Source organism: Neovison vison, chromosome 6 (genome assembly GCF_020171115.1).
Source record: "Neovison vison isolate M4711 chromosome 6, ASM_NN_V1, whole genome shotgun sequence".
Taxonomy (NCBI): Eukaryota; Metazoa; Chordata; class Mammalia; order Carnivora; family Mustelidae; genus Neogale; species Neogale vison.
In genome coordinates, this window is record NC_058096.1 from 110,081,479 (window position 1) to 110,104,337 (window position 22,859).

Sequence of the window (22,859 nt, forward strand, 5' to 3'; positions counted from 1 at the left end):
ACTGATCAGCTGTATAAACCTGGATGAGTCCTTTCAGTCTCCAAATTTCAGTTTCCTCTTTGTGAAATGGAAAATAAAATCTACCTGGCTTAACAACATAAGAAATATAGCCCATGTCTTGTCATAGGGATGTGACTGGGCACCTGGCAGCTACACTTGCAGTGAACACAGCATAATGTACAAGCTTGTCAAATCCCTAAGTTGTACGCCTGAAATGAAAGTAACATCCTGTGTCAACTCTACTAAACCAACAAAAACGAATCTACCTGTTCTATAGCACAGGGTGGTAATAAATTCCCTCTCTAGAAATTCTTCATTCTTGTTTCCAAGACACACATCTTTTCTGGTTTTCTCACCTCCACGGCCTTTCCTCTCAACCTCCTCTCTGAAGTCTTTTCCTTTCGTACACCTCCTACTGTGGGGTCCCCTCAGACAACTGGCTGGGCTGGCCCCACTTCTCTGCTGACTCTGCACACTTTGCTGGGAAAATTTCTCATGACCACCCATGAGTTTGACTCCCAACTCTTACCTCCAACCCAGAACTCCCTCCTGAGGGATTGTGTGTCTTCTTATCTGCTCCTCCCCTCTCAGGTTGTCCTCAGCACCTTCCTTAACTCAGCATGCCCACTGCAACCTGTCCTCCTTCCCCTAAGCTTCTCTTCCTCTGTTGTTGTCTTGGGGAATGGCACCTCTGTTACTCTGCTGCTTCCATCAAAAAAGTAGTAATCATGGGGCGCCTGGGTGGCTCAGTGGGTTAAAGCCTCTGCTGTCAGGGCATGGTCCCAGGGTCCTGGGATCGGGCCTACATCGGGCTCTCTTCCTCTCTCTCTGCCTGCCTCTCTGCCTACTTGTGATCTCTGTTAGTCAAATAAATAAATAAAGGTTGGGGGAACCAGGTGGTGGGTATTAGAGAGGGCACGGATTGCATGGAGCACTGGGTGTGGTACAAAAACAATGAATACTGTTATGCTGAAAATAAATTTTTAAAAAACCTATATTTTCCATACATAAGTGAATAATGATTTGTTTTTCTCTCCCTAATTCTTTAAGCTTGATTTGTTTTTCTTAGCTTATTCTACCTGTTAGTAACTCAAAATTGTTAACTGGTAAATGTTTACAGTTAGACTAGAAGCCACTTTACACTGTTCCTTTTCTAAAATATTTACCTTTAAGGCAGATAGTTATAGATTTTATACTGCTAAATTATAATATTCCAATCACAGAAGATATAGGTATCATTGAATTTGTATAAATAAAGCATTACATAACTGATTAATTTGTTTAAATTAATAAAATTATATAGAAATTTAAAAAAAGTAGTAATCATGTTAGCTTCCTTCTAGTCGCATTGAGTAGGCTACAATACTCTCTCCTTTCTTTCTCCTGATTTTCTTTCTTTCATACCATTTTATCCATCCCTGTTGTCTAGTCAAGGCTCTGATTGTCTCTTACCTAAACTATTCCCACTACCTCTAACTTGCTTCCTCTTCTTTCAGTTTATCCTCTACCGATTCATCTTCTACATCACCACCTATCACTACCCCAAACACAGTTCTCATCATACTCTCAGAATTTGTAAAAGTCCCTCATCATCTAAAAAAACACAAAAGGGCCAAACAGTTTCACAATGTTCTTCATGCCAACTCTTCAAGTTCCTTGATCTCCCCTTCTCTACTAACACACACACACACACACACACACACACACATACACACACACTCCACACTATACCACTCTTTGGCATTACCAAAATTCTTAACTCTCATTAGAGGTCTCAGACCAGCTTGTAGCAGACCCCTCTTAGAATGTATTTGCAGTCTTCAAGCCCTTTTCTTTGACGCTTTCACTCGCAGTGGAGATCCTTGGAAACCATCTTTGTACCACTTGATCTTCCCATTCTGGTCATGTTGATAGGGCTGGCATAGATTCTGAACCCAAGCTTGGCCAGATTTTTATTCTTCACTAGGATTTTAGAATTTAGATTAAAAGCTATAAATTAGAGACCTACGGTTCAGCAGGTTCTTTTTCTGTTCTTAATCGATCCCGTTATGTACTTGGCAGTAACCTGCCTTGGCATCATGGGATGCCCAGGCTCCCGATCAGACAGTTCCATTCGTGTTTAAGCAAGACAGAATGAGTTTCTTTTACTTGCCACCAAATGAGTCTAAGTTACTTACCAATGTGTTGAATATCTGCTTTTCCTCTGACTGAATCATCTTCCAATTTTTCATCTTACAGATTTTTACTCATTTTCAGGACTGAGCTCCTTTGCAAAGTCTTCAATATTCCCTTTCTTAGAAACAAATTTATGTGCTCCTGCTTGTGAGCTATCCCTGTGTTTGCTATCACATTTAGTCATAGCTACGTTTTTAAGACTGTTTTGCCCATAAGCACATGAGTTCCTGATAGCAGGAACTATGTCATATTCATAGGTATATCTCTACCACTAAGGGAGAGCTTCACACCTGGAAGACACTCACATTTATCTTTAATCAGTGAATTGATACTTATGAAAGGTGCTCTGTAAACTCTTATGGTCTATGCCAGTATTAGTTGGAAATTTCAAAAGGCAGCTATTTTCTCCTTTTAATATAATACCTTCCTTTTAATAAAATCATTAGATGACCCCATAGGTCATCCCCTGAGTCCTAAACTTCTGATTAATGCTTTGTCCTGAATTTTATATTTGTCATAGATATTATCAAGTGATCAACTTTTCATAAAAATTAAGACAAATAAAAGAAGAAGGAAAGGGACAAAAATAGCCAGAAATTTAGAAAAATAAAAGGCTACGTGCTAATAGATCAGCCTTCCAAATAGCTCTCTGGCTTTTACTTGAAGTAATTTTAAGGTTGACTTTTCAAAAAATATTTTGACAGCCTACTTCAACATTTCATTTTCATTTTAGAGTTGCAGAGTATGGCAAAAACTTTTATTTTTATCCCTAAAAATGTTTCTTAGTTTCAGAAAGAAACTGAAAAATTCTCACATACTCTCTCAAAACAGAACTCATTTATCCTCCATTCATTTCAGAGAAAGACTTGTGTCCCTGCATCAACCACCTCAAAAAAGTATGAACAAGCAGCAGCCTAAACTGTTCTTTGAGGTCTAAGGAAAATTCTAGAACAGAGTAATACATCTTAGAACTGATTTATCATTCTCGAAACATATTCTGCATTTTCCCACCTTTGCGTATTTGCTATCTATCCCCTTGACTTGGAATAGTACTCACGTGCCTCTGCTCCACCATTTATGAAAAGCTTAGCTCCTGTAATTAATTCTAGAGTTAACGTATGTCTGACTAGTACTTATGAGTACTTTTGGAAAGATGGTTCAATGAGTACCAGTAAAAAAATCAAGAGAAGTAAGCTTTAATCCTGAATGTAACATTAAGTATGATGCTTTTCCTCCTTAAACCTCACTTTTGTCATTTATAAAAAAAAGAGTCCTCAGTGTTTGGGGAAATGTCTTCCCATGATTTGGTAATAATAATGGAACCAAAAGCCAGTGCAGATTATCTTTCATTTCAACCAACAGCTAATCAGTGTAGGCAGTGTACCATGAGCCCGAGTCCGTTGAAAAAATAAATTGATTCATTTATCTTTGTAGTTAAAATCCTTCTTTTCTAGACCTTTAGACTGCATTTTTAAAGACTAATGATATACTATATGTTGGCCAGATGAACACAATAAAAAACATTTTATTTATTTTTTTCCAATTTATTTATTTTCAGAAAAACAGTATTCATTATTTTTTCACCACAATAAAAAACACTTTAAAATATTTTATTTATTTATGTGAGAGAAAGAGAGAGCACAAGCCAAGAGGAGGGGCAGAGGGAGAAGGAGAAGCAGACTCCTTGTTGAGCAGGGAGTCTGACCTGGGGTTTAATCCCAAGACCCTGGGATCATGACCTGAGCCAAAGGCAGACAATCAACTGACTGAGCCACCCAGGTACCCCTTTAGAATATTTTCTTACTCTCAGAAAACAAAAACAAAAAAATAGACCACACTCAACTTTGTGCAGATGGGTTAAAGAGTTGGAGTACGTGTCACATGCAAAAGAAAAAAAAAAGAGCAGGAGAAAGCATTGAGGTGGCTAGGAGGGAGAAGAGAGTATGTGGGAATAGTGAGAGGACCAAAGCATGGGTTTCCCTGCAAAAATTTAGAGGGTTTTCTTTGAAGCAGTGATTAGATTTGCTCTGTCTAGCCCCAAAGTTCCTCAGGAGGCAGTAAGTCCTTCATCACTAGGGGAACTTAAACAAAGTATAGATGACTTGTAGATAGGTATATAGTAGAGCAAGTTCAAGTATTGAATGATGGGTTAGCACACAGCCCCTACGACAGGTTCAGGTTCTGAATGATGCATTAGCACATAGCCAGAGAATGCTAATATTTTCTGTTGTCCCAACCACATGTGGCTCTGGGGCAGTTCTCAGGCCAGAATTGGAAAGGCATTGGTGAACCACTAGGATGCTGTCAAGATTGCTACAGCAATTAAATATACCAGATATAAGTTTACCAGGCTCCCAAAAAGGGATAGCAGGTAATACAGCCTTGGGTTATAATGGTCATAGCTTAGCCCCAGCAAACAACCCAGACAAGTAAAGCCTTTGCTGTTTAGTCTCCTAGGTCAGTGTCTTGATTCAGCTCCTTCCAGGTAGAATATTAAATAGCATATTTCAGCTTTTTAAAACTAGTGTCTTATTTGTTCAGTTGTCTGTCTCCCTGGGACTACCTAATGGGAACTTACACTAATAGGAATCAAGGGAGTTTGAAACACCTGCTGAGATGCAGAGCATTCTCTTTATAGTCAATTTCCGAAGAAGCAATTTCAGTGTGGCCTAATCTTGATGGGATGAATAAAGACAGAGTGGCAATAAGGAGACTGACTTCATTATACATACAAATTTTTAAATGTAACAAATTATAATGTTAAAGTTTCCCGGAAGCACGGAATCCTTATAGCTTAATGACAGGGACTGGGAGGCCAGCAGAATTATTTTGCTTTTAGTTTTTTTCTTTGGTAAAGAGAGATCACCCAGTCTCATAACACCAAGAAAGATCTAAAGACAACAATAGCTTCTCTCCCCTGCACAAATTTCGAAAAAGTTAAATGTTTATCAATAGGGGAATGCATAAATTGTTCTGATAAATTTATGCAATGAAATACTATACAGAAGTTAAAATGACTGAAAAACACAGTTGTAGGCTTTCAAAAATATGTAAGCTATTATTCATAAAGATGTTTAAAACACAAAGCAACACAACATATTATTTATGATTTTCTGCATTCATGGTAAAAATCTAAAACCATGGGCAGAAAGAGTAAACACTGAATTGATGATAGTGTTTATCTATAAAATGAGAGAGAAGAAAGAGAACATAATTGCAAAAAAAAAAAATAAAAAGGAACCTCAACTTCATGTGTGAATTTATTTGATAAAAATGTTGGAATGAAATTTAAAAATTTAAAAATTAAATATTTGGCAGGCACCTGGGTGGCTCAGTGGGTTAAAACCTCTGCCTTCGGCTCAGGTCGTGATCTCAGGGTCCTGGGATGGAGCCCTGCATTGGACTCTCTGCTTGGCAGGGTGCCTGCTTCCGCCTCTCTCTCTGCCTGCCTCTCTGCCTACTTGTGAGCTCTCTCTCTGTCAAATAAATAAATGAAATCTTTAAAAATAATAATAAAAAAATTAAAATTAAAAATTAAATATTTTTATCAAGGTGACTTACCTAATACATTCAAGCCCCCTTTTTCCTTACTGGTTCTCAAAATTTAGTGTGTATCAGAATTGCCTGGAGGGCTTGTTAAAATACAGACTTTCAGACATATTCCCCCAATTTCTGACTCAGTATACCCGGGGTTGAGTCCAAGAGTTTTCATTTTGGACAAGTTACCAGGTAATTCTAATGTTCCTGGTCCAGGGTCACATTTTGCAGACCAATGTCTCATCATATAGCTACTTACCAGTGAATATGCATTCAGACTTTAAACTGCCTAAGGACGGAGATCTTAATCTTTATAGCTTCCATCTAGCAAATAGACTATCAATAAATATTTTGTAAATTGAAAGAACTCATCATCTAAAAAATTGCAGACACACATGCGTGCAGGCCCGTGTGCGCGTGTACACACACACACACACACACACACACACATTCTGCAGTATGATAGCCACTCAGCAGGATGCAAAATAAATAGTACATTAATGGTAATAACTTGGCAATTTTAGAAAAGCAAGTATAATGTTACCTAGGATGGTAGACCCTCCTCAGGGAAAACTTCAAGGTATGGTCAACAGTGTTCTCATCCCCAGCATGGTATACTTCTCAAGTCAGAGGAATTGAGGAGTTCCTAGTGAAGCCCTAAGTCAAGAGAGTAGATAAAATAAGGAGACTAGGTCAGAATACTGCAGTGATTTTTTTCATGTAATATCACTCATTCACCTCCTACTTACGGTCCATGAGAAGATGACAGTTGGACTCCCTGAATCCAGTGAGTGGGGTGAGATCCTGGGACGTGCGGGACCAAGCAGTGGACTTGTGCCTACCATAACAAGCAGCAGAATGAGAGCAGAAATCAAGGAAGTTTGATCTTCAGAGATCTTTAAAATTGCTTAATTGATCAGAGTGTCCCTAAAACTGAAATGGTTGAGCAGCTTTACTTGATTTGTCAGAGGAGCTACTTTTTATTTTAAGCTCTGTCATGTGAGTTATCTGTGGCTTTGGCCAAGTTACTCAAACACTCTGAACAATAGTTTTTATATTTGTAAAAAAGCAGAGGTATAAATTTTGCCCTAATGCCTAGTTTATGAATTGTAAAATGTATGAATATTTAATGAGATAACATTTGTTTAATACTTAAATAAATTAAAAAGGATTAAGGAACTGTATCCAACTCTTACCTTTATTATCAACAATATCTGTTAAGAAGTTGGTATAAGCCTGTGACATAATGGGGTTCCAAGAAGACACAGTCGAGTAGAGTCTAAACTTTTTCCTCTCAGAATTTTTATTTTAATAGGGAAGTTAGGATAAGCAAAAAACATAAATAGCTACAGATACATAAACAAAGACATAACCATGGAATCATACAAGTGTGCATGCATGCACATGCACAGACATACACACACACACACTACTAACAATATGAGGTAGCATTAATGTCTGTATAAGAAAGTCTTGGTTAAAATAAAGGAAAACTAAACTCTTTTAAAAATTAGGAGAATTTATTAGATCATACATATGATAAGTACAATAAAAATGTTGTTGTTGTTGTTATTGTTTGGGATAAGCTTAATACTATACTTTGACAAAGACACCAATGACTCAGTGTCCTTACATGACTGTACTGTGCCTTCTGCAGCGCAGACCTTCAGACAGCACTGCCAGTCTCACTATGATTGACAGAAGCTTTCATCCTTCTTTATACATAATCAGCAGAAAAATATGTCCCAACAGTGCCCAAAAGCGTCTTAAGATTTACTGTGATTGGCCATGTGCCTAGCCATGAACCAATGTCTAGGACCATGGGATGGTACATACTAAAAGACTTAATCCATTCTAGGATCAATACTGGGCTGGAAGTGGAGTTGATCTTGTCCAATTTGGCTGACAAGCAAAGGAGACAGTACACCAAAACAATTCAGGATGCTATTGTCAGGAAGGGGATAGGCATCAGAGAAGGACTGGGGAGGAAAAGGAGAAGGACAGCAACAGTGACATCAGGAATCTGCCCTCTCCAATGACAAACAGGTGATCCATAAATACATGTTTTGGTAAATCACAAGAGAGGAAAAGCATGAGAGCCAGGAAGCTCCAGAAGACACTGTGAAGGTTACAGACCTTGAGTGGTCTTGTGAGTACACCATGCTGTTACATGTATAATAACAAACAAAAATGATGATAAGGATGTTGGGGAGAAGTCTGGTAAAATCATTGCCTTTTGTCCTTGTTTTGGGGAGTGAGTGGGAGAATGTTGGTAGGAAAAAAAGGAAGGAAGAGCTATGTTCTAGTTAAATTTGTAAATCTTGATTTTCTTAATGTGTATTTTGTAGTCAATAAATTTTTGCTGGGGACAATTCTAGCATAGTTTAATACATTCTTTCCTAAAGTGTGCCATCTGACCTTAATGTAGCATTGGAACTGAAAATGTACTTTTATATTTTTATACAAGAAAGATATAATTAACCAGCAATTAACTGGGAATGCATTATCTTTCTTAACTATTTGAACTCTACTTTAAAAGCCTGAATTTCCTTGAAATATTGCTTTTTTAAAATAAAACTATTTCATATCTGGATAACAATTTCAGCATCTTAATGGACCCTATTCCAGGGACGTGTGAAACATAAGAAACAGAGTACTTACGTGACCTAGAATATTTATCTGAGACCTTGAGAGCTGTATCAGCTTCAGTGGCATAAAAGCCTACTTAGCAAAAGTTGACCTCATTTGTACATTTCAATGAAATTTCTCAGGTCTGCAAATCCCAGCCTCAAGACCACTTTTCACAAGATATACATACAAGAGCAGAGGTAGGAAGATATGGCCACAACCTAGTCATTAGTGAGGCAGATTCCATGGCTTGTAGAATAAAGACCGGGACTAATAGATTTGTAATTGCTTCAGGCGAAAAATGCCCAAGCCTGAGTTGTTGTGAAACCTGTGTGTGAGGAATTGAGTAGAAAAAGGAGTGCTTCAAGCTGAAGTTGTGAATTTCATTATTCATTCACTTAACAAAACTACAAAAATGACGTTAAACATGTGAAAGGAAAGATTACAAACAGTTCCTTGGAAACAGTGCCCCTAATCAGGTCACAAAACCAAATCTCAACCCCAGAACCTAAATCCATTTCTCCTCTGACAATAACGAAGAAGTAATGCCCATGTGTGTTTTATACAGAAGAGCTATATTTAGATGGTCGGGAACTGATCTGCTCTTAATTTGCCCAGCAAGTCATGATTTCCCTGTAATTCACTTCTTTCCCCTAAGATACAGTGGGGATAGCACTGGATTGGAAATCAGGCAGCCTGGTTCCAACTCCACCAAAAACCAGCTGGTGACATCTTTGGGCAAGTTACTTAAACTCTCTGAGTCTCGGCCTCTTCATACATAAAAGAGTATTAACACTTTCAAACCTAAATGAGATCATGTTGCGAAAGTGTGCCTTATATCATTAGACCTATAATTTATTAATTCCATCTGGAATAAAAGCATTTAGACTTTCAAACCATAATTTAAAAACTAATAAGAAGAATAACTTAAAGAAAGAAAAGAGGGAGTTGCTGACACCTCCTTTCTTTCCTAGTACTCTAGGTGAACTTCCATTATAGTATTTGGTCACTTTTAATGACTATGTCTTACCTACTAGACTCAGTTCCCTGAAAACAGAGACCTCACCATACAAATTCTCTCCCAGTCTCCAGCAAGCCCTTGACATGGAGACACATTCTAGGTAATGAAAAACTGCATCTCTGGAATCAAAGCACTCATTTTCACTCCTAAAGAATTTGGGGTGGTCCTTGAAGTGCATGCTGCCTAGTCTTGTAGGTATGGCTCCTGACTTCTCTGAAGACGGCCTGTCCAGGCCCGATTCCATCTCCTTGGTGTGAGTGAGAGTCCCACCATTTGCTGGGACAGCCCTGACATCTCCATTCTGAGACAGATTCATTGTTTGCTTTTGGGGGCTAATTAAGTGAAAGACTATCTCCTTTGAGTTTTCTTTCCCCTTCATCAATACTGTTAACTGTTTCTTCCTATGTTTTTCTATAATTATAGGAAGCTATTTTGTATCAATTGCCTTGTTCTCTCTCAGATGCAGGCCTGCTGCATAGTTGAAGGTGAAGAAATTTCAGGGACAGAGTTACCATTCACATCAGAAATACACCACTTATTTAGATGTGCAGATTACTTAGGGGAAGTGTAGTAGAATAAGAGGTTAGAGAGGGGGAATTTAGGCTTTGCCCCATCTCTGCATCTTTGGTACTCCCTAGATAGCTTTGGAACATAATTTCACCTCTCCTTATGTTAGCCTTCAATAAAATGAATAGTGAGGACCAGATGACCTTTGAGCCCTCTTGCGTGTCTGACATTTAGAATTAAAGGTTTATTTTATGTCACCATAAAATAGAATTGTCTGTATATTGATTATAGTCTGAGCCAAAGCCAAAAAAAAAAAATTGGTCCTGCATTAGAATCAAAAATGAATGTGCATGATCTTGAAATCACAAATGTGAAAGAAGTGTTGGTGACTCTTTTCTTGGTAAATGCAAGCCCAATGGTTGGTTGATAAAACAGCCTAACTGGGGAAATTTGTAATATGGTTAAAGAAAGCTGGACTGGGGGCACCTGGGTGGCTCAGTGGGTTAAAGCCTCTGCCTTCAGCTCTGGTCATGATCCCAGGGTCCTGGGATGGAGCCCTACACAGGCTCTCTGCTCAGTGGGGAACCTGCTTCCCCTCCTATCTCTCTCTGTCTGCCTCTTCGCCTATTGTGATCTCTGCCTGTCAAATAAACAAATAAAATCTTTAAAAGAGAGAGAGAGAGAGAGAAAGCTAAACTAATTGAAGCTTCCAAAATGGATGAGTCTGCTAATCACATGCTGCTATGGCTATTAAAATCAAAACCATATGCTGTATCTTTCTGCTGTCATACAAGCATCATATAGAATAGCCAGTAATGTCACTTTCCTCTGCCAACTAAAACATTAAGAAAGAATGTTGTCACCTAGTAAATAGAGATTTGTGTCACTTAAGATTCCTCATGGGCCATTTATTCTTTAATGAACACTGAGAACCTACTATGTACAAAACATTCTATGAGATACTGAGTGAACTATACTTATGAACCAGATATATATCTACTCACTGGAAGTTTACACACAAATATTTATTCTCCTACATACATTCATACTGTCATGATAAAGGGTAAGAAGGGATAAATAAACACCATGGAAGAGATGCAGGTTAAGTACTCAGAGAAAGGAGCTATCCCAACCGAGGGCATAAAGAAAGAATTTTATGAAGCAAGAATATAAAATAAATCTTGACAGTTGGGTTACATTTGGACCTGTGGAAATGACAAGACACAGCAAACATAAAGAAAGAGGAGCTGGGAAGCATAGCCCAGTGACAACAAAATTAGCACCATTAACATTCAATATTTACCACTACTTATTATGTACTACTAACTTCCAATAATACATGGTCTATTGAATCCTCATAACTCTAAGGAATGGGTTCCATTAGTATGCCTATTTTTAGATGGGGAAACTAAGGTCCAGGAAAGAGGAGTACCTTACTCAAGCCCTCCCGTTATTAGAAGTAGCGGGTTGTTGAGGATTGCTGAAGTCTGTGGCTGTGGCAGGGAGGAAGGAAAATATAACCTAAATGTTTCATTATGGCTAGCTGATAAACAGGCTGGAATGCTAGACTCTTTCAGTGAATCAAACATAGGAAGAATGCAAATGAACTAGATAGGAAGTAAAAAATAAAAACTTCCATATATTAAAAAAGAGCTATATTCCATTTATTAATTAAAATGTAAAGACTCAGTACCTCTCTGGCACATTTGTCAGTGTTGAAGTACAGGATGTTAGTCACATCTGGAAGGGATATGACTCTCCTTCCCAGTACAACCCTCTGCTTGTGAAGGTGGGAAAACTGAGGCTGAAAGATAATTAACCTTGATCAAATGCTCCATTCAGTTTAGGCTTTAAATAAAGAATAAATATATATGTAGGCTCACGACTGCATAATTCTTGCCAATTATTTTCATACTGCTGTTGGGAATTGACAACTGAAGATGATACTAGAAAGTTAAGATCCCCAGGCACTCATACAATCTATGCACTGCAAAGAAAACAATTAAGTTGTATTCTCTTCTGTGCTTTAATCATAATAATGTGATTCCATTACTTCACTGAGTTGATTGGTAACCAGATGTACATAAGGCATTTAACGCAGACAGATCTCCTAAGTGGACACACATTAATTCCCTCCTAAATGTCTTGTAAATAAAAGATGCACCAGAACCTCAAAGGGTCTTCTATTTTCACAGAGATTAGTAAAGTGGCTTGGATTCTCTCTTGTTTGATCAGCTGTTCAGGAATTAATTCTGCTAAGCTACATTCATATTAAAATGTATATTGTCCAACAGAAATATTTTCTATAAAGTCCCTCTTAGATGTTTATACACTGCCATCAGTAAGCTCACACTATGGGGATCTATATTGAGTTTATGTATTTATATTGGATTTATTGTTCTACTGCAGCCATTCAGAAATACAGTTGATAGTTAAAACAGACTTCCCCGAAGGGACATCTATTTAGAGTCTCTGTGAGTTAAATTAGCAATGTTTTAATCTCTGTCTTGAGTGGTACCATTCAGTATGTCATTATAATATTAATAGTTAGCATGTATTGAGTGTTTTTATTATAGTTTGCATTTTTATTTGATGCTTTCTCTGATCAAATCAAGAGAAGGCTTGAGATCTCTTCTTCAATTACCCTTCAATTATAATGTTGTGCTCCAATACCTTCTATAGATAGCATTCACCGTGTAAACTAATACTCATGTTTTTTGCAACCCATACTACTCTCATCTGCAAATTTAGAACAAAAGTAATATTTTCCCCTGAGAAAAAAATTTAAGAGCTTCCTTTTAAAACATGGGCAGCCTTGTTCAGTTATGGAGAGGATTGTCAAAGAAGATATAAAGGCAGTGGTGTTTCTGTAGATAAATGTCCACAAATAAGAAACAATTTTTTAAAGACTCAATACTTCATTTTAGCTATTTAAGCCAGCTTCTTTCCCTCAGCTTCTAAATGATTCCTCCATTCCATTTTTCATGTGTTTTACATATTAGCCTGGTGGATAGTTGGATATTTCAGCCTGCTTACCCATTTACCCATAAATACTCATTTCAATATCTAATTTTAATTGTATTTAATATGCAATTGGTATTTGCTGCAGCCTTACCCAATAATTGCCACTGGGTTAAAGTTAGAATTCATAGAGTTATTTGAAATTATTTTTTTGAAATGACCCAAACTCTAAGGCTTTCCATTTAGGACAGAACCTTTATTACCACAGCGAATTTTATATATTATGTCTGTGAGATTTCGAGTGCCTAAATCAAGTAACTTGACTGAAATCACAACTGAAACTAATCCCATATTATTGAACAAAAAGATACACAACAAGAAATCAAATTTTTGTTTTTCATAATTTCACCATAATTTTATTTTGTATTTACAGTCTTCAATTTCTAATGCAAGGGTCTTGCTGAGGATTGGGGGATTAGGGAAGAGGGATGAGGTTTGGAGGAAAGGAATCAGAGGTCTTGTATGGACAACAATAATTAATAAAGTTAACAGGATGTGAAAGTCTTCCAGAAGAAATTCTTGCAGCCAGCTTTGCGTTCTCGGGGTGCCATGGCAGGGTTTGAGTTAGCAGATCTCTGCAGTTCCAGCCTCATTTCATCCTGCTCAGCAGCCTGGGACAAATCTTCAGGTTCCAGGGCATCATTCTCTGTCTGGTTAGGTTCAGACAGCAGCTCCGCCAAGAAGTACTTGGCCAGTTCCTGTAGAGGGTAGAAAGGATATAGAGAGGATGATGGTGGGTGATGGAGAAAAAGAAATGGCAAAAAGAAATGGCAAAGCCTAACTTGGGAAGCAGATTCAGCTACACCCCAAACCCAATTTTCATAGCTGTTCACTTTTGCACAGTTAAAATCAGTTGAGGATATAAAAATAAGGGTAGTTGCTATAATCACCGAGTTACACAGATACACTAAAAATACTCAAATGTTTCTGCATGTTTCCTGCCTCTATAGATGTAATACATGCATACACACAAATAGAAGATTGTTAATACAGTTTTGCAAAGATAAAACAGTGCCAACAGTTTAATTCAATTTCAATTCCCAGCTCATGAGCTACACACTGGAATTGTTCTTACCGTTTTTGCTAAGTTAACTGTGCAGAACGAGACCTTTCACAATCTTAAACATACTGTGTTTTGTCTGCAGGGTTCCCTTTGGCAACGTGGAGGGAGAAACTCCTCAGGAAGGGAGCCTTCAGAGGGCCTCTCTTTTTCAGCACCTGGGCCAGCACCTCCGCGTTCAGCCCTGCGGGATGGCTGCTCAGCAACCCGGGTTTTGGGATTTTCTTGGATGCCAGAGAACTTACCTGAACTGTGACCGACCGCGCTGACCAGGAAAAAAGAGAGGTAAGAGGCGATTCTGGACTTCGAAAGTTTTCCTGAGAGCTTTAGGAGCTGAGGGACCCAGAAGAGCACCGAAACTCTTCAGGAGCACCTCCTAAATCCACCCAAAGGGGTAGGGTAAAGGCTAAGAGAAGATTGAGGGATTCGGGAGAGGGAAGGGAAGACGTCGAGGAAGTCTCCTTACCTGCTTCCCCGCGGCAGCAGCCAGGGACTTCTGCAGAAATTGACGGAGTCGGGGATCCGAGGGCGCGCCGGTGACGCCGCCCAGAGCCAGGACAATGGACAGCGCGGCCAGCGCGCACTGGAGGCGGCAGGACAGCATCTCCGCGCCGGGGAAGCCAAGCGAGAGGACGGTTGGTCAAACTCTAGGAGAGGATCCGCAGGCAGCAGCGATAGCTCTGAAACTCGCGACTCCTAAAGCGGCTTGTGTGCTCTCCACCGGCTCCCCGCTTTTTAAACTCTCTCTCTGACGTCAGACGAGGAGGCGCCCCCAGATCTCACCAGCGCTTTTACGCACCATTACCCTCGTGAAATCAATCACAGAAGTAAGAGGAGGCTACACAATCCAAAGTGGTTTACTTAAAAAAAAAAAAATTTAATCCTTCACCCACATAGGCCCATATGATTTTACACATACCACAGTATCTATACAATCTTTTATATTGTCACTGCTGTGCACACGCACATTCCATGATTTCACTCATACACATGGACACGCACACACTAAATTACACATACACTCAAACCCCCAGCCTTGGAAGAAGCAAATGCTCCATCACACACCCCTGCAGACACAGAAGGTACCCAGACAACTCTGTCTTTCATCATACTCAAACATTTCAAGAGGGTCAGACAAATGCAAAAGTGTTTGTGTGGGAGAAGGGGGGATTCAGAATCATTCTTCTAAAAACAGATTTGAGATGGAATGCGGATGTTAGGAGTGAATCATTTCTTTCTCCATTATCTCTGTGAAAAAGTCTTAGAAATTAAGATGTGATGGATTCTAAAAGAACTTCAGTTATCTCTACATGGTGGAGAAAGTACCTTAGCCTCACCCTCCATCCCACTTTCTCAGCAGCTACAAGATTTCTGGTCTGCCTGCCTTTCTTCTGTGACAAAATATATTAAATATTTAAAAAGTGAGCCTGACTTCATTTTGGTGCCTCGAAACCTGGAGCTGGAAAGCGATCTCAGAAACCACCTACTAAACCTCAGAGTTTGAGTTGCTGAGTCTAGTGATGGGTAGTGCAATGCTCTGGCCCAAATGTTGCACAGCTTCAGCAAGGGCAAGATCTCCACATTTCAAGACCAGGGGTCTTCTCACTCACCTCTAAGGTATCTATCAGATCCCTGGCCAGGAGGATCAGTTTTAGGTCAAGGAACCCCCACTCTGGACATGCAAAATCTAAGAACCCCCTGAACACATGTGACCACTATTCTGTGTCTATGTGGCAAGAGAATCAATAGATTCTTGGTTAGATCCAGAACTCCCCTGATCCCCACACACATTAAAAGGAAAGTTAAGAAATACTGTCCTAGAATTATGGTTGTAGTCTGGTTGGATGTTTGGTGTCCAGACCAGAGTTTCAACAGCTTCCCCCCAACCCAAAATAATTTGTTATCAAGGAAGAACTAGCTAATGTCCCAGCATGAACTAGATGATCTCTGCAGGCTCTTCCAGGGCTAACAGAGTATGTCCTTCAAGCTCATCAAAAGCTAAAAAGATATTCTCTGTCTCCAGGATTTAAGTGAATCAAAGAACTTGACCAATCCTGTCCCCACCCATGCATCTTGTATATATTCTCAATACTGAGACCAAAACTACCATGTTCAAAGGCAGGAGGGTTTGGGAAGTGTCCTGAATGGCTTGGAGAATTGTCACCATGTCCTTTTGTGTCTGTAAGCCAAGGCTGTGAGAAAGTCCACAAGGAGTGTTAATGTTTCCTGGGTTTGGCAGGTCCAGACAAGGCCAGCCACAACTGGAGCATTAAAAAGTCACTCACATGTGTTGGAATAGTCTAGGAGGACAATGAATCTGGGACAGAGGAACCCAACTTAGGAAATATATGTTATTTTTCTCTATATATCTTGGAAACTCCTTGGCCCCTGACAGGAGACTCAGAATCTAGTTATATCAGCCCAATTGTCCACAGGCACCATACCCCCCACAACCCCCAAAATAATCTCATATCTCCTCTGGCCAAGACTTGGTCCTTGGTAACCCCACTGAGTAGAGAAGAAGAGTTTTCCTATAACAGCAGCCATCCCAGGAACAAATTGCAGCCCCACTCCCTTGCTCTGTGCTCTGGGATCTCTATGACTTCCCCTCCCCAGACTCCTGCTCCTCTCTTCCCATGTCCTTATCCTCTGCCTCTGACCTTGCTTCTCATTGCTCTTTCTCCTTTTCCCTAACCTTTCTCTGACTTTCTCTCAGGATCTTTCCTATTCTATCTTTTTGTTTTCTCTCTATGCCCCCCCCCCCACTCCTCTTCACAGCTCTCCCTCTCTGCCATCATTTTCTGACTTCAGTCTGGTTAGAGCTGGCTCTCTCTCTCCTTCTCTGCACTTCCCTTCCCATCCAGCCTGGCTGATAACTATCTACCCCAACCTCTGCCTCTACCCTCTCCCTCCCTCTCCTGCTTCTCAGGAAAAGTACTCAAGGTATCTAGCTATGTAAATACTTACATGGGGGTAATTGGGTCTTGTTACTTCCTTCATAGCCCTGCTGAAGTGCTAGGGCTGTGGATAAGTTGATTTCTGGTATTTATTTTTGTTTGGTTTTGTTTTATAATCCTTGCATTGTTAAACATCTAAGGACCACTGGAGAAGAGAAGCCAGGACAAAAGGGGACAGGAATTCTTCCTTAAAAGCCTCCATGATCAAGCTTTGCATAAACATTGATGTAGACCAGAGGAACCTCATACCTCCAACCTAAGCCCTCTGCAGCCAACCCCCAGGGATTCTCTTCCAAGTTCCAAAGCCTGGGAGGGGGAGAGGTTTGTGGTTGTACTGAGGGGCTATTTCAGCCCTTGGTCCCCAGAAATCACCTCTCCCCATCCTTATGCAGCCCTCTGTGGTTCACAAAGTACTTCCTCATCTGCACATTAGGGCATGCTAGCCCAGTCTCCTGAAGAAGAAAATTAAGGGCCTGAGAGCATAAGTGTCTTTCACAGAGGCTCGCAACCAGGAAGTGGCAAGATCAGAGGGAGGGTGTTACTCCATGTTAGAACGTTTCACACACTCCCCCTTGTTCTTAGGATGCAAGAGATACCTGGCTGAACAGCCTGCAGCCAGGAGCCAAGTGTCTACAGAAAGCATCCAGGTCTCTTCAATGTGATAGATACCTGGAAACAATATTCCACCACCCTATGAAATGTACATTTGGGGGTGACTACTTGCCAATATGAGGCATAGAAACCCATTTTAATGAGAAAGAGTAAATTGTAAGCAGATATAGATGCTCAACCTTCAGCAATACAGGGAAGTACAAAGTGTCTGTACTGGGAGTTGAGAGACGTAGGTTCCAGTTCTGGATCTGCCTTGATCCAGCTGGCCATTGTTTTCCTCATCTGCAAGATAAAAGGCTTGATAGGTAATTTTTGTGGTTCCTTCCAGCCTTAAAAATCAAAGAGTTTAAGTTTGAAGAAATAAAGGGACAAACTAGACTGCATTGTGATATAAAAATGCTGTTTCTTTCTCAAAATGAGGATTTATATGGAAAAAGACTCTGGCTTTTATATAATATGAAGGAGGAGGCCAGTGAACATTTCATAGGCCTGTTAGAAAGAACATTTGCTCTTGAGTCTTGCTTCTGCTACTGACCTGCCCTCCCCACTCTGGACCTCAGTTTCTCCTACTGTAAAATCGATTCACTCAAATTCTTTGCACACATAAGTACTGAGAATCTGCACTGCTGAGAGGTCAATGATTTAGCAGTGAACTAGAGAGACAAAGTCCTACTAAAGGAGACAAAACATAACCACATCAAATAATTAATTAATATGTGTCCAAACTGATAAACATGAATGCAAGATATAGAGTGTGAAGGTTAGAGAATATCTTTCTGAGGAGAAAATATTTAAGCATTTAATATTTAAGCATTAAGCATTTCCTCTGAGGAGGAAGCATTTAAGCATATTAAGAAATATTTCCTCCTCCTAAGGAGGAAATATTTAAGGAAATATTTAAGATACCTGAATGAGGTGAAGGAGATAGCCATGCAAATATCTGCAACAAGACGTTTCCTAGTCAGGTGGAAGGATAGTCAGTGCAAAGGCCCTGAGGTGGAAGCATGCTTGGTACATTCAAATATCAGCAACTAGATATCTAGTTGTTAAATATCTAGGCAAGGGCACTAGAACAGAGTAGTTGAATCAGAGAGGGCTAGCAGATGAGGCCAGCCAGCCAGGCAGGAGTCAGATCACACAGAACCTTGAAGGCTCTGTTAAGGAAATATTTCCTGGGGAGGGTAGGTTTGAGTAAGCGACTGACCTGATTTGATATTTTGAAACTAATGCCTTCTGCTAAGCAAAGAATTAATTGTAGAAGGGCAGGCATAGAAGCAGAGGCATAGCCTAAGAATCATTTAAGAGAAAAGGGGAGTCAGAATGGAAGGGACACATTCTCCTTTAAACAGTAGTGACGCAACTGGTTGGCTGAACATAAAGGCATTTCATACCTCCCCAACCCAGGCCTCCAACAACAAGCCCTCCAGGGCCTGTATCCTTGAAAGAGGAGGTAGTTTGTGTTTATTATTGGGGACCATATTCCCCAGACTAATTCAGGCTAGAGAAGATGGTATTCAGGGCTGGAGTGACAGCCATGAGGGAAATGGGGCCTAATTAGGTTTGAAGGACATACTGATGGCTTGTTTGGATATCAAGTTAAGGAAATGAGAAGAACCACTGGTAATCCCAAAAGACTAATCCAGACATTCTCTAAAATGTCTTCAAATCCCACAAATTCCTGAGAGTACAGGAAGTGAATGTCTGACGAAGATTTCTGGATATTTTGCAAATGATAAGCCATTTTATTTCCCAATCAGAAGAGGGTGAAAGGGGCACCTGGGTGGCTTGATCAGTTAAGCATCTATCTCTCTTGACTTTGGCTCAGGTCCTGATCTCAGGGTCGTGAGACAGAGTTCTGCGTTGGATCTGCGCTCACTGTGGAGTCTGCTTGAGATTCTCTTCCTCTCTCTCTACCCTTCCTGCTTGTGTGCTCTCCCTCTCCCTCTCTCTCTCTCTCAAACAAATAAATCTTAAAAGGAGAAGGAGGAGGAAGGGGAGGAGGAGGAGGAGGAGAGAATTTCAGGCTGTGGGAAAAGCAACATGGAATCAGAAAAGAGTCCTGGCTCGGATGTCTGAGACCCCTAGACCTAAGTTCTCAGTTTTCTCCTGCTTCAAATGGGTGTGATAATCCTTGCTTTTGCTGAAATAGGATTTAAGAACCAGCTCAGACAATGTAAGAGAAAGTGCTTGGTAACCCATAACACATGGTAAAAAATAAAGCCTGTTTTTATTGTTGTTACTCAGATGAACACAGCCAGTTGTGAGCCAATAGGTGATAAAAATGAACCAGGTTTTGGGCGCTCATTGTCCCTGCCGATGCTCTGACCTGCCAAGGGAAGCAGGCATGTCTCACACTGAGCATACGTGATTTGAAGGCCCAGGAAGATCTCTTCCATAGAAATCCAACACACAGACACTGGAATTAATTCATTAGAAAATAGTCTCTTTTCTTTTATATACTTTTCCTTGGAGACATAGACCTCAAAACTCCATAGCTATTAACACTTTAGTGTGAATTCATTTATTGAATTGTCTCAGATTTATAGCTGCCTCAGGTTTGACTTAAGTTGGGAGGAGACCAATTTGGAGTATATGACCCACCCAGTAGAGGGCAAACTTGGTGGTTTGTGGCTTGGGTGATGGGGTAGTCTATGGTGAGCATCCAGACTTCTTGCCAAATGGTAGAGTACAGGAGAATTCCACAGGGACCTTCCTTCTATAGCAACCCTATCACCATGGAGCCCTAGAATGAAAACTTACAATCCTCTAAGGGCTTCTGTTGGGCTGCTCTTCAGCTGGCGGAGTCCCAGCTCATGCCTCTACAGATGCTGATGGTAGAGGAGTCAGACTTGCCTGCCAAATTGGCTTTCACCAACTTCTACAAAGCCTGACCTAATGTGACTGTATGAGATAATGAAGCATGAAAGTGTTAATGAATGAAGTCTGTAAGGTTAACTTTTTCCATGAGAGGGACTGGGTGGTGACATCTCAGGCTGGTCTCTTGCAGAATTTTTCTGTCTGGTCTCTATCCTGTCACTTTCCAGTTCAAAAGCTTTCAATGACTCCCCAGTACCAAGCACTTCAAATTCAAGCAGATCAGCCTGACAGTCATGTTTCCTCAGCCCCTGACTTTCCTGGTCAGTGTCACTCTGTGTCGCTCTTTGTATCCCAGGCCTCGCAGTACCTTGGCCACCTGCTCATTCCTCTACACACCCTGAAGTCTCTTGTATCCATTTTTATGCGCACATACCTCCCTCCACCTGGAACACATATCTGTTGACATAGGACAACTTATTCTAAGATGTTTACAAGAGTCTTTTAGAATCAATATGGCCTTCTCCTGTGCTCCTAGTAGAGACTCTCACAGATCACTTTATATTTCCATTCCTTGGGACTCTGTAAGAAGAGGAGAAACCTTGTCTCAGCTGTGTTTGTATCCTCCTTGGAGACCATAAAAATGTGAAGTACAGAGTAGTCCATAAAAAATATATGTTGGGATGAAGATAAACTTCTTTCTCCTTCTATGTGAGGTCTCTATGGATTCTGTACGTAGGATAAACAACATGAACCTCACATAACTGTGACTACTAGAAGTTCTAAGACTATTAGAAAACAGTCTCTTTTCTTTTGTATGCTCCGTATACCCCAACCCTAGACTGCTGACACTCTCAGGAACACATATCCATGCAGCCCTTAGTCCTCCCTGAGCTTCAGAAAGAGAAACCTTTAAACACTGCTCAGTATAATTGTTCCTATATGCCATGAATGACGTGAAGGCATAATACAAAAATGTTAATATAGTTACTGAAAATCTAAGAGTTTTTACATCTCTTGAAAGGCCTAAGGAGGACACATCCATGATCACTGACATGGGCATATGTCCATGGCACACCACAGGAGTGAAGAGCAGTGTGAGCCCATGTCTGCGTCGTGTTTCACATTTAATGGAGTGTGTTAGTATCAAGTGGACAAGGCAACAGAGGGCCCAGGTTACACAGTATGCAGCTGGGCTGATGTCACAACTCTTTCTGCCACTCCAACATTTCCCGTCCCACTAGATGTAGGTAAGGAAACTTTGTCCCTAATTCTCCTCTCAATTTCCCTTCTCATCGTGGCTCCATCTGTCTTTCCAGAAGCCTCCCACTTGTTGATCTGTGACTTCTCTGCAGGGCTTTCCAGTAAAGTGACAAATGAGCTCTGCCCCACTGTGCCACCCAGAGAACACCTCTCCATTCTCTTTTCCTACCTGCCCCCTAAAAACAAGGTGTTAAATCTGGGGTCTTCCAGGCACCTTCCCAGGGCAGCCATCCGCCGGAAGAGCTGGGTCTGAGAAGTGAGGCAAGAAGCGAGAGCCCTGTCCCTCAGAATAGTGCAGAACAGATGGTGAAGCTCCTCTTCGGGCTGATCCTAAGACCTACACTTTGAAGCGTGTGGTAGGGGCTACGCAAACACAGAGATGTCCTGTGGAGAGAACGTAGCCCTACAGCTACTCCAATTTCCTCACACTCAAAACTACAAATATTCGTCTAGACTAATGATTCTTAAGTCTGACTTCACAACACGATTGCCTAGGAAACATTTTTTAAAAAAAGATTTTATTTATTTATTTGACAGACGGAGATCACAGAGAAGCAGGCAGAGAGAGAGGAGGAAGCAGGCTCCTCGCTGAGCAGAGAGCCTGATGCAGGGCTCTATCCCAGGGTCCTGGGATCATGACCTGAGCTGAAGGCAGAGGCTTTAACCCACTGAGCCACCCAGGCGCCCGCCTAGGAAACATTTTTAATGCACAGATGCTGGGGTCCCCCCTGCAAAGATTCTGATGCAGAGCCTGTATCTTTGAAGAACTTAATTCTAGAAAATGCTGGAGTCACAAACGACAGCCTCCACTCTCCCTCTCACCTCTCACTCTGCTCTGCCCCTTCTCCCTTTCTCTTCCTCTTGTGTTCTCCTTTCTCATCTCCCTTCCTTGCTCTTGCCCCTGTCTACCTTCTCTCTCATCCTCTTAACTCAGTCATCCCCAACCATCCTTTTCACCTCCTGTGACTGCTTTGACTGAGCAGAACCTGAGCACAGTGGGCCTGGCTTTGCCTTTGGGGGGTTTACTACTGCCACCAAGCCTAAATCCTCCAGACCCCGCTTTGGCGATTAATGTGTAAGGCCTTCATGCTTTGTGTCTCCATCGTTTTCTGGTTGTGCATTTCCTAATCCCATGAAACAAACAGACCTGCTCTTGTTGCCCTGGCTGAGCATAGCTGCTTTGGCTCCGGGAGGCAGAAGATGTTGTTAAACTGAACTCTTCTGCCCTCTGCTGGCTGTATTGGTACATGACAGCTTCATCTAC

General features: G+C 40.8%; 1 protein-coding gene across 1 annotated transcript; it reads right to left on the minus strand.

Annotated features, from left to right (window-relative positions):
- Positions 1–13,216: 13,216 nt before the first annotated feature.
- On the minus strand, positions 13,217–14,665 carry SST (somatostatin). The gene is made up of 2 exons (XM_044255134.1): positions 14,416–14,665; positions 13,217–13,587 (listed from the first exon to the last, which is right to left on the minus strand). Exons 1-2 carry the CDS (start codon positions 14,551–14,553, stop codon positions 13,375–13,377), a joined length of 351 nt encoding a protein of 116 aa, XP_044111069.1. The 5' UTR covers positions 14,554–14,665; the 3' UTR covers positions 13,217–13,374.
- Between the last annotated feature and the right edge of the window lie 8,194 nt (positions 14,666–22,859).

Excerpts from the sequence above, each read along its gene's own strand:
- SST (XM_044255134.1), bottom strand. The coding sequence starts at position 14,553 with ATGCTGTCCTGCCGCCTCCAGTGCGCGCTGGCCGCGCTGTCCATTGTC. Across the intron at positions 13,588-14,415 it reads CTGCTGCCGCGGGGAAGCAG|GAACTGGCCAAGTACTTCTT; the intron begins GTAAGGAGACTT and ends TACCCTCTACAG.